At 48.3% G+C, this 12,584-nt stretch overlaps 1 protein-coding gene across 1 annotated transcript in view; it reads right to left on the bottom strand.

The window, feature by feature from the left end:
* Positions 1-12,584, bottom strand: part of LOC105896139 (vacuolar protein sorting-associated protein 13B) — a 338,344-nt gene that overhangs the window by 282,546 nt on the left and 43,214 nt on the right. Inside the window, 5 exon segments of the mRNA XM_042709212.1 lie at positions 154-241; positions 1,907-2,044; positions 2,472-2,594; positions 6,062-6,157; positions 9,880-10,160. Coding sequence (XP_042565146.1) covers positions 154-241; positions 1,907-2,044; positions 2,472-2,594; positions 6,062-6,157; positions 9,880-10,160 — 726 coding nt within the window.

Raw genomic sequence — 12,584 nt, forward strand, 5'->3', positions numbered from 1 at the left:
GAAACAAAAAGAGACAGAGAGAAGGAGAAGGGGGAAGAGAGATAGATGGTACTTGGAAAAGAAAAGGGGGGGGGGGCAAAACATTAGAAAGAGAATCAGCAAACACTGTAGGGGACGTGGGGGGGGCTGGGGGGTGATGTAAAGGGACAATACCTTTGTCGCCACCATTCTCCATTGTGTAGAGGTAATCCAGGTAGAAAGCACCAAACCTCTGCATGCCTGCTATCTCTGTGTAGGTCTCCTGCCAAACAAGAGAGGAGGAGGGGCGGGTAAACAAGACTGAAACCCCAGGTTACACACACACACACACACACACACACACACACACACACACACACACACACACACACACAGCCCCCCAGCCCCCCAGCCCCCCAGCCAGCACTCAATTGCAGGGAGGTTATCAGTAACCATGGCCCTCTCCAGCGGCTAATGCTGCTTCTATTGCTGCTCGTACGGCAGCGGGACTAAAGCCACTCTATCAGCTCACTGAGCTCAAGAGAAGAGGGGGTTAATGAGTAATATTTATGAGAGGAAAGCATGCCTTTGGACCGAGACCGAGGCCGAGGCCCACCACTTCAACAGCCCTGGGGGGAGGTGGCATCCACACAACTCTGCACATGTGGAAGTACTTATTAACAATTTGAAAAATGATCAATGGGTGATCAATTTTTTTCCAATGGAAAAAAAGAAAAAAAAATGGCCGTGCTACCAAACAGAAGTGTTTCATTAAGGAGAAGTCATAATACAGTTATACGAGACGGAATCTCCCCTCGGTGATGCCGAGTACTGACTGAGAGCGCAAAAAATGTCAAAATAAAAAAACGTCCCAATTGTTTTCAAATGTAAACACGCTGAGGCAAAGTTAGTCATTCCTACTTGTAAGGCTCTGACAGGTAAGCACAAAATGCAATAGAACACCACCAACGCCAAAACAGATCCACTTTGTTAACACCCAATCAAACACACACCCCCGGGGGCCACCAAGACACACTCGGCCCCCGACGTCAATCAATCACTTTTGCTCATCCCAGGATATCCTTTAGTGGTGGCGCTCGCACCTCATCACGCCCCAGACCTGAGCTGAGCAAGCAGGGCCACCCGGCCTGACGCGGCCGCGCGTTGTTTGAGGGGAGCGGACTGATGGATCCTGAGTCTACTGTTTGACTATCAGGTGGAGGGTCTGGAGTGTGTGTGAACAGGTGGTGCAGGGTGGGACACACCTCTGATAAGGATGGAGAGGGCATTAATCTCCGAGCCCCTTCAGCTCAGACAGCTCGGGGAGAACACACACATTTTTTTTCGGACTTCTGACACTGATGTGGCAAACTGGGAGAGAGGGGGGCCTGGGTGCTACTTGATTTGTTTGATAGCGACAGTCAGCGACAGACAAACCCCATAAACCCGCGTCTAAACAGATCACTTTGGAGGTTTGGAAGTTGCCGAACATAAAGATGATCAACAACGTTGACAGTGGTACAGGAGGGAGAGAAGTCGTTTAGTAATCAGAAGGTAATCAGAAGGTTGCTAGTTCGATTCCCTGTCGAAGCGTCCTTGAGCAAGACACTGAACCCCTAATTGCTCCTGATGTGCAGTGTGCCATCAGTGTAAATGTAAAATGTGTATACATCCTTGTAAGTCGCTTTGGATAAAAGCGTCTGCTAAATGACTAAATGTAATGTAAATGTAAACGTAAACGTAAATGGACCCCTGCAAAGCTGTGCACTATGACGAGGTAATCTGTGTTTTCTAAGCATGACTTTAACCAGTAGTGTTTGTTTTACTGTTCCCAGATTAAGTCAGTGCTACACCTATTATTAATTTCACCTGAAAAAGGTCATTTTCACATTTCCCCTTAATCAACATATCACCTTTCGGTTTCGTGTTTTGGTGTAGGGCACAGTACCTTATGTAGGTTTCCGTCCAGGATGAACTCGGCGCGGACACCATTGTTCTCAGGGCTGCGGTAGTCGAATAGGGAGTTGGTCAGGTAAGTCATGCCTTTAGAGCTCAGGTTCTCTCCGCAGTTAAAGAACACAGCATCCTGCCAACACACACACACACACACACACACACATTACTGTACATGGACACAAGGATGGCACCTGGCCTAAATAAAGATTCTCCGTTTAGGTTGTATTTATTTCCTGCCCTTTTTATTGTTTTAATCTTTCTGTAGCGGTAGATCTACATAGGCTGAATGTGATGAACACAAAACACATGATACTGGATACATCATTTGGACACAATAATGAACCTCCCATTAAGGATTCCATCATTTATATATTACCATGCTTACCACCCCCTACCACCCCCCCCACACACACACACGCACGCACACACACACACACACACACACAGCCCTACTGGCAGGGATAAATATGAGGTTGACCTCTCTAGTGATGACTATGAGAAAGGGGAGAGCAAGGGGTCCATGGCCCCACCTGTATTTTGCCTAATCTCTCTCTCACCTCTTCAGGTCTGTTCATGTTCTCCTCAAAGTCCCGCACACCCATAATGCCCTTCAGGCAGAGGGCCCGACACCCCACAAAGCCGATCTGACAGTCGAAGAAGGGCTCTCCCTTCATGAGCGCCTGCATGGAGAGAGGGATGGAATGAGAGAGAGAGAGAGAGAGAAAAAAAACAAGAGGGTAAATGAGGCAGTTACTGACATACTGATACACATCCATGACTTACATGGCATTCTATATTATTATGACACTACAGGCAAGAGGAGGGAAGCTTGTTATGAACACACACACTGAAAAGCCCATCACTGCTCCCATAGCAACTGCAGCCCGCCTGTGAGCTCCAGTGGAGGCAGGGAAGCGCTCTCTGGCGTGGGCCATCCTGGGTGCGAGCTTTAAGACCATGTAAAATTCAATATAATGCATCATAAACCTAGAGCATAATAACCTACCCAAGAAAGGCACGTCTACCTCCATTTGTGGCTGGGGTGAGGTTACTATCTCATTAAGGCCTACTAATAAAACTCTCGTCGGTGAGTGCTGGGGTGGGGGGAGGCAAGGTGTGGTTTACCACCACCACCACTGCCCCCCCCCCACCCTTCCCAATCTCTTTGGGGTTGAGCTGCAGTAAGCCAAACTCGACAGGGAACAGGCCTGGCCAGTAAAACCTTCAGCTTCACCACACACTAATTATAAGGCCTCATACTCTAACCCCCCCACCCTCCCTTTTCACTGGACAGCCAACTGCAGCTTACAGGGACTCCCCCCATCATCACTCACACACACACACACACACAACCAGACAACTCAGCAGAAATCGGACTATGTATCGAAGTATTGAAATGTATCGACAAACAGACATCCTCCCACATTTACAGGAATAAGAACACAAAAGAAATACCACCAGAAAACACCAATGGAAATAGGTATTCACACACACACACACACACACACACACACACACACACACACACACACACACACACACACACACACACACACACACACACACACACACTTTAGGCAGGTTTAATTCCAGGCTCCCATTCCAGTGGCTGTATAAGTGAAATGTGCTGGAAGGGGCTCACACATCTGCTGGAGCGTTTGGGAGGCAGAGGCAGCAGCGGCCGCAGCAGCAGCAGCAGCAGCGGAGCGGAGCGGAGCAGGTAATCAGTATTCCAGAGAACAAGGTATAAAAATACCTCAGCGCCCAAGAGGGACGAGGAAAATGATCGGAATGGACTCCTCCAACACAAGATTCCACTGCATTCTCTCACCCTCACTCTCTTTCTCTCTCCTTCCCCTGTCTCATCTACTCTCACCCTCTCTCTCTCTCTGCAGCTCCTTTTCATATCCATCCCGTCTTCCTTTATTCACTCGCTCCGTTCATCAATTTCTCTTTACCTCTCTACAGCCCTTTTTATATCTCCATCTTCCACTCTCCTTTCCTCTCTTTTCCCTCTCTTTCTCTCTCTCTCGCCCTCTCTCACGCCCTCTCTCCATCTCTCTCCATCTGTTCATATCTCCTTTCCTTTTCCCTCTCTCCCACTCTCTCTTCCATCTTTCCCTCCATATTTTCTTCATACTTTCATGCCCCTCTATTTTACACATTTCTTTTTGCACTCTGCTTCCACCTCTCTCTATATCTCTCCATCTCTCCATTTCTCCATCTCCTTCTCTCCATCTCTCCATCTCTCTCACATAGCAGTGGGCTTAGTCCTCTGGAGCACTCTGATGGCCACGCTGACAGAGGAATGAGAGTGACGGCCTGCTCCAGAGGAGAGGAGAGGAACACAAGAGCTAATAAAGCTGTAAGAAAGAAGAAATGAGTGGAGGAGAGAGAGAGAGAGAGAGAGACACACACACACACACACACACACACACACACTTGGACCGCTGCAAGTGCAGTGCTTGCCAGAGGATCACAAAAATCCTCATCCAGGTGTGACTGTCTCCGGTGTGCTGTCTTAAAGTCACAGCCACTGATGATCACCTGATGCACTTTCCCACATATATGACCTCAGCGTTTTCACTTCTGAACCGGGGCAAAGCTCAGAGCACTAAGGTACACAGTTCATTTACATACGCTGGCCTTACATTTTAAGGGGAGATCCCAATATCCTTCAAATAAAGAACCTGAAGGTCTTCAGTACACTCAAGTCCCCATGGTTGGCCACATGATGGGTATTGATTCTAGGGATGCACGATATTGAATTTTAGCCGATATCCGATATGCCGATATTTACAAGCTCATTTTGGCCGATTGCCGATGCCGATACCGATATATACACCTTTGCTTTTTAATTATTGAAAAGTCTCTCCTGTACTAGAATTAATCTGTTATTATGATAGGCTATTGCTGTAGATACGGGACATTAAAAACTTGATTTGTATCATTTTAGAAATAGACATTCACTCATGAAAACTATTGAAATGATTTCAAATATAGCAGATTTATTTATATTTTCACGTCACAATTTTCATACTTGAACAGTACCTCCTTGAATTTGAACTACTACACTCTGGAAATGCAACTTGGCTAACTTGGCAAGCTAACGTTGGTTAACTGACTTACAGTTTAATAACATCCCTTCTAGGATTTCTAGACTAATCTATGTAACGTTATTGCCAAGTTAGCTATATAAATTCCATATATGCAAAAGTAAGCCATGTACAGAAAGCGTGGGCTCGTGACATAACGTTTCACATCCCATCAAATGAGATCATCAACTTCGCTGGTGTCACGTAGCATGCAAGCTAACTAGCTAGTGTTTTCTAGCTAACTAGCAACTTATTAACTTCTATTAGCGCGCGACAGGTAATGTTGCAAAGCGTTGCACGCAGATGGTCTGCATCTATGCATGCAACCTACATTACGGCCAAGCTGTAGTCTCCTCTTCAATCTCCTGAAAAGTTTCCTGACAAATAACATGTCAACATCCTCTGATACTGTGAAGTACTGCCACACAGCCGACGTGTTGAATTACGTTGTTGGCGCTCATAGTAACCAAAACATTTGCTTCGCGTGCGCATAATTTGAACGTCACCTTATCGGCCAGGTACATCGGCAGAAATGTTCATATCTGCAGATGCCGATAATTAAGTTTTGAAGCTTTTATCTGCAGATACCGATGTCGTGCCGATATTATCGTGCATCCCTAATTGATTCCCTAGAGGTGGCAAAGGGAATTCCTTCCTAGATGTAGTGGTAGAACCGTTCCCAGCAACACACCCAGTAGTTACAATTCTTATAGTGTTTACTCTCTAAAATATATGTTGTCAGACAGGGTGTTAATCACAGGAGCACTCCGGTCAACAGTCATCTCTTAAAAGAGATCTATACTGCTTGAGGGGGGTTGTCAATAAATTCACGACTATTGTGTTATGTGCTGTTGTACAGTAGAAAGTAATGAAATGTCTCGCCTTGTAGAGAACACTGAACTGTGCTGTCCTGTATGGAGAACTCAACTGCATTGCCCTGCATGGGACATTGATGTGGTGGGTGGAGGGCTGTGAGTGTGAGACTGAGAAACGGTGGTCAGGAGATAAGTCTGCTTTTGTTGTTGTTGTTGTTGTTGCCATGGTTACCGTACCTCCACAGTGATGCCCTCCTGCTCCACGCACAGCACCTCCCTCGACTTCACCTTCTGGGGGCTGTAGTAGCTGCTCTCCGACTGCGTCTCCGTCAGCTGGGGGGACATAGGACGGCGACAAACCATTTTATATGGGGGTACAGACTCTCATATTAGCCTTTCAATTTCAATTCAAATGTATTTATTTATATCATGCTGATGACTTGTCTCAAGGCACTTTACAGAAGCTAGAACCCCCTAGAACAAACATTTAGGTGAAAGTGACAAAACTCCCTTAAAACCATAAGGGGGACCCATCTGCTTAGGGCCAGCCGGGTAGCTTTACGGTGGGAAAGCAACAGTTAGCTTGCATTAGCAGGAAAGTCAGGGTATAAGTCATGGTACACATCACCTTACTGTAGCATAAATTCCCACATAAACAAAGACAAAGTTTATCTTTATGGTAAGATGTTTACAGAGAGAGAGCAATTTGACTATGGCAACCCTAACCCTAACCCTATGGTGTTAGAGAGAGAGCACAGTTTGCCATTGCAGGAAAATTGCAGCACTAATCTCTCAATAAAAATCACCTAACAGTAGCACTCATCTATGCATAGATAGAGAAACCCATGGTTTGACTTGGCAGTGAGGGCACATTTGACATTTGCATGAAAAACACAGTACTAATTAACAAGAGCACAAGACTACCCTTTTAAGACTTAAGAGGGGAAAAAATCCCTGTTGGCCTAGAGCAGTGAGGAGTGTCTGTGAAATAAAATGCATCGTGTGTCTTCAGGTGCTAGCGAACGAAACCAGTCAAGCTAAAGCGACATCTGATTACATCTGATGAGCTGCCAGAATATAAGTGTTAACGATTATGAGGCGAAACAATTCTCTCCCCTGTAAGGGGTCCCTGGCCCCAAGAAAGAACCTCTGAGAACCCTTGCTCTAGATGTGGAGAAAGGAGGAGAGAAGGGGGGTGTCTGCTCTGAGTCTTTGCGCCGGAGACACATGCATCACAGTGGTGACAGGTATGCCTTTTTTCTGCCTCAGTGGGAATTGTCTTGAGAGGGACAACAAACACGGCAGCTTCAAAAGGCACACAAGTGGGCTTTCAGAGCTACACTGATACTGACTTGGAGGCCATGCGTCTTCACTCAAGCCCAGTCAGCGCATCAGAGCACTGGGGAGCTGGGTATCGCTCAAACATGAAAGACAAACGAGTGTTTGTGTGTGTGTGTGTGTGTGTGTGTGTGTGTGTGTGTGTGTGTGTGTGTGTGAGGGGAAGCAGAAGGTTACCCATACATCTGAGGTGGATAGGATACAATTTGAGGTGGAACTGTGTTTCCAAAAATGAAGCAAGTATTTGAAGCACGTTTTTAGGCCAATTCCAGCCATATCTATGTGGATGAGTGCCGTGCCGTGCTTGCGGTGTCTGGGATGTCTTGGTTGAGGCATCCTCTGTGTTGTCTGTGCGACACGTTATTACTGTGCTGTGTGATTGGCTTTCGAAAATGTGGAGTGTGGCATTTGTACATTGTGTGTGTCTGTGAGTGTGTGTGTGTGTGTGTGTGTTCATGTGTGTGTGTACATATGTGTCTTTGTGTGCATTTGTATAGAAATGTATGTGTTCATGTGTGGGAATGTGTATAGTGTGTGTGTCTGTATCTGTGTGTGTGTGTTGCGCGGTCCATGTGTTTGTGCGGTGCAACAGGGGAGCGAGCAGAGGTGTGATGGGAAGGCCGTCTGCGGGCTGGAGGACTTAGCCTCCACTTTAGCACAGGAAGCAGGTGCACCAGCAGCAGCTGCGCCTTATTATCCCCCTGCCGGAGCCCTCTCCCTCTCCCTTTCCCTCACGCCCCGCTCCCCATTCCCCTTTCCCCCATCACATGCGTGGAATGCCACAAACACTTTCCCAGAAGCCCCTGAGAGGGCCGCCAAGGAACCCCCGGTGTTAGCGTGGCCCTTTGAAGCCTCTGGGCCGGAGAGAAACCCAGCTCTGCCTGATGCGTTCTCCAGAGCCAAAATGGCCGCCGCTGGCTCCAGACGCGGACGGCTGTACCCGCTCCTAAAACAACACTGGAGGCCAGTTGCACAGTCTCTCACTGTAACCTCAGCCTACAGCTACTGCTGCTGCTACCCCTCTTGCCTTTCTCCGAGAACTTTCCAAACCTGCTAAAACAATACTCACCAAATTCTGCACCTTAGTGGACCTCCTACCAGTATTATTCCGAAAATGTGTTTTTCTGGTAATAGACGTTTCATTGTGGTGATATTCACCAAAGAAAAGGGAGAAGTTGGGAGAAGGGCACCCAAAGGATAAGGCTTGTTAGTGTGGGTCTAGCCCGCCTGGTCAGTCTAGCCTCAGGCATGGAGAAGAGGGTTTGGAGCTGACCAACTTAGAGGGTGGTCTGTCAGAAAAATAATAGACTTTAAAAACAAAAGAGAACGCCTCTTCTCTGTTTGTCTTTTCAATCAAACTGCATTCACAATTATGCCAGAGGGCAATCCAGCCTTGGATGAAATGCTTTCACCAATCCGAGAAAAGGTGCAGTACAGTTTGCCATTTCTTTCTTTCTTCTTCATTCTCTCTTTTCTCTCTTCTCTCTCTCTCTCTTTTCCTCTCCAGTTTCACTGTGATCTCTACAGCTGGTTCATTCGTGCGGTAAGCGTTTCAAAGCCAGAGGAACAAAACAAAACAAAACAAAAAAAAGACTTCCTCCGCATGAAACGGCTCGGCAAAACCATGCACGCTAAAAGAGGCGAAAGACCACTCAGCTGTCTGCAATTACCGCTCAGGAGGAGCAATTAATTGATTAAAAGAACCCAAACACTACAAGACCAATTTGACCGTTATTAGAAAAACGCCGGGCTCTGCTTGGCACCGGTTCCGCTCCCCCGGCGTTCCACAACTCGGAACACAGAAACTTGATCGGAGGTAGTGAACGGAGAGGTGGACACCGGCGGGTGTGGAGGTTGGGGCGGACAGATTCCAGCAAATTCTAAGCTAAACAAGCAGGATTACTGCACTTATCTGCTTTCTGAGCAGCAATCATGGCGGGTGTAATGCTGAAAACATTAATGCGACCGGTTAGCCCAGCATTTCTGCCTCACTCCAGAGCTCCAGGTTATGAGTTCTGAGCCTGCCGGGGGTTACGTAACCCCTCTCTCTCCGCATCCAAACCTTTCCGAAGAGGTGTCTCAGTCGGAGTAATCAGGTGAGCTCCTGGAGGTAAAGTAAACAACTGCATTCCTGCCACACGTGCACTGTAATGTGGAAAACATCACAGGCCAACCACCTGGCGCTGAAGCAACCCAGAAACAGGCCGAGCAGGGCAGAGTGGAACGAATTAATTACAGCCGAGGAGCCGTGCTCGAAGAACCCACAAAAGTACACCAGGCCCGCTGAGATGGGTGGGAGGAAGGCAAAACACACTCCGTGTTGAGAGGAATGGGCCTTTGTAATGCAACCAACTGCATCGGGAGATTTGAATTTGTTTTCAGAATTTGACTGAACATGTCAGCAAGATTTTTGGAAGAGAACACCACTGTGCACCATCTGTATCTCTGTGTGTGTGTGTGTGTGTGTGTGTGTGTGTGTGTGTGTGTGTGTGTGTGTGTGTGTGTGTGTGTGTGTGTGTGGCGGTGGTTGTGCTACGGTACGTTTGAGGACATGCATTTCTGTCATGTCTGTACATATGCAGGGGGTGTATGTGTGGGTGTGTGTGTGTGTGTGTGTGTGTGTGTGTGTGTGTGTGTGTGTGTGTGTGTGTGTGTGTGTGTGTGTGTGTGTGTGTGTGTGTGTGTGCGTGTGTGTGTGTGTGTGTGTGTGTCCTCACCTTAAACGTGACTGACGCCTTCGTGCAGTAGAAGCCGATGGACACCACAGGGTCTTTGGGCGTGTGTGGCAGTGGACTGCTAGGACTCCCCCCGTCTTCGTTGTCCTCCAAGTAGAAACCCCCTTCCCCGTCCTCCTCGTCCCCGTCCACGATGGCTGGGACAAACGACCAGGCCCAGGACACCCAGCCCTGCTCGTCCTCGTCCGACCCCGGGGACATGTACAGGTCTGGGCTCGGGTACTGGCTCGCCATGGCCTGGGGGTCTAGGTCCACCTCCATACCTGGACACACACACCACAGAGCATGGTGTTATAACATTAGTTATAACAGAGTTACGACATGAACCTGTCAGAAACATGAGCTAGTCTAGTCTGGGTACTGGACCACCATGGCCAGGGGGGGGGTCTAAGTCCACCTCCATAACTGAATATACACAACCAACAGGAGTTATAACAGAGCTGAAAAGAACACATCCAAGAGCTACATGAAGTTGTCAGAGACGGAGGGGTATTACAGTACACTTCACCTCTCATGTCCTCTGCTCATCTCTCACACCTGTCATAGCTATGAGTTACAGGTCTGTCGACCGCAAGTAACCACTGCTATGCTGTTGGCGACGATCAAGCGCTGAGAACAGGCCCGCATTCCTGTCTCCTCTCCAAAGAAAATGTCTCTGGTCAACGCTTGACTAACCATCTACAGGCAAAAAATAGATAAAACGCGGCTTCAAACACAGTGTCATTCTTGCGCCGGTCTTTATTTTGTCACTCTGCCCTGGCAGTGGAGCGATGTGTTTGACAGACGGGTTCCGCTGTCAGCAAAAAAAATTAAATCTCGCAAAAGCAGCTCGGAGACGGCACAGTAGCTTCCTGCTGACAGACACACAGGTGTCCGGGGGCCGGGATGAGACAGGAAGTGGCCATTGTGCTACGGGGGGGGGGAGTAAGTAGAAAGGAGGGTGGAGGGGAGTGTGGTCATTGGCCGGCAGTTTCCTCTGACCAGCAGGCTGTGACATGTGAGTGACCAATCGGGTCGCAACGAGACAGACAGGCAGAGCACGGTCGCAGCTGGACTGTCATTGGCCAGGATATGGCGAGGGGAGTCCAGGAGGAACTAGGGGGGTGGGGGGCGGGGGGGGGTGAGTTTGTAAGCACGTTCATGGGCTCGGTCATGTGATTGCGGTGCCTCTTACCCTGTCCCATCGTGTCTGTTTCCCCACCCCCTTTGCGCGACGGGGAGAAGGGGAAGCTGATGTCAGCACGTAAGAATGTGTAATCCCATTCCACAGCACCTCGCGTCTGCCCAGGGAAAACAATCCAGTCGGTCGGTGAGGTCACGCCTGAGGAATCCCACAGGCTTAGGCGGCGAAAATGACCACATGTTTTAATGAAATCTTTCACTCCACCAATCTGTCGCTTCCTGGAGATCCAGCACTGAGACTGTAAGACCCCATTGTTTTTTTTTCTCTCCACTCAGCCTTTGTTTCTTTCCCTCCTTTTATTTCATTCCTTTTCTTTCTTCTGTCTTTTTTTTCTTTCTTCTCTCTGTTGCTGCCTGAGGCTTTGAGGTGTCAGCCTCACGCATTAAATCCTTTCAGCCTCGGGCCTCTACGGGCTCTGTGACGAGTCCCACATTTGAATTTTTGCAGCGGCGTTAATAAAAAAAAAGAAAGACCATAATTTTGAAAAAAATAAATGACTTCGACTGAGGAAAAAAAAGAAAGGAAGAAGAAAAGGCCTGTGTCTCTCAAGTGTTAATCCTGGCAGTGACAAAGCAGCGGAATTCGCTGCGAGTGAACTCGAAAGACAAACACGTCCAGGGAAGGGAGAGTAATTGGGACCATCCAGGTGTGAAATTGACAGTTGCTTTTCACCTCAGCAGGACCTGGGCTGTTCCTGACGCTCTCTGAAGCGCAGTGGAGCGAACACTGACACAGGGCTGCTCGCGGTGCATTCAAGCTTAAGGCAAATCACCTCAGCGATGTGTGTGTGTGTGTGTGTGTGTGTACATGTAAACTCTGCTGTCAGGAGTGTGTATCTGTCTGAATGTGGCTGTGTAAGTGTGCAAAGGTGTGTGTGTGTGTGTCTGAGTGCAGGCGTGTATGAGTGTAACTATGTGTGTGTGTGAGTAAGTGTGTGTCCATTGCATCTATACTGTAGCGTGCGCGCGTATCAGTGCATGTGTGTGCGTATTAGTGTGTGTGTGCGTCCTGTCACCTAAGTACTTAGAGCACAAGAGCGAGAGAGAGAATACAGCGTGTGTGTGAGTGTGTGTGTGAGAGTGTGTGTGAGAGAGAGAGAGAGAGAGAGAGAGAGAGGGAGAGAGAGACAGAGCGCAAGAGAGCAGGAGAGAGAGAGAGTGTGTGTGCGCGCGCATGTGTGTGTGTGTGTGTGTGTGTGTGTGGTTGAATGAGCTCAGGCAGTGCCTGCTGGCTCCAGCAGATGTCCCTGTGTGTGCATGAGGCGAGGCTGAGGCAGCAGAGGCACACCTGACCCCTCACAGCAGCAGCAGCAGCAGAGGACAGAGGACACAGAGGAGCAGCCACTCAGCACTGCCACTCACAGAAGGAGGAACTAGCACAATATACAGATACACTCCCACACAGACATGCAAACACACACACTCCTGCACAGATATATGCAAACACACACACACACACACAGACACACACACACACACACACACACACACACAAGGTGAACAGA

The sequence above is a fragment of the Clupea harengus genome, chromosome 11 (genome assembly GCF_900700415.2).
Source record: "Clupea harengus chromosome 11, Ch_v2.0.2, whole genome shotgun sequence".
In the NCBI taxonomy this organism is placed as follows: Eukaryota; Metazoa; Chordata; class Actinopteri; order Clupeiformes; family Clupeidae; genus Clupea; species Clupea harengus.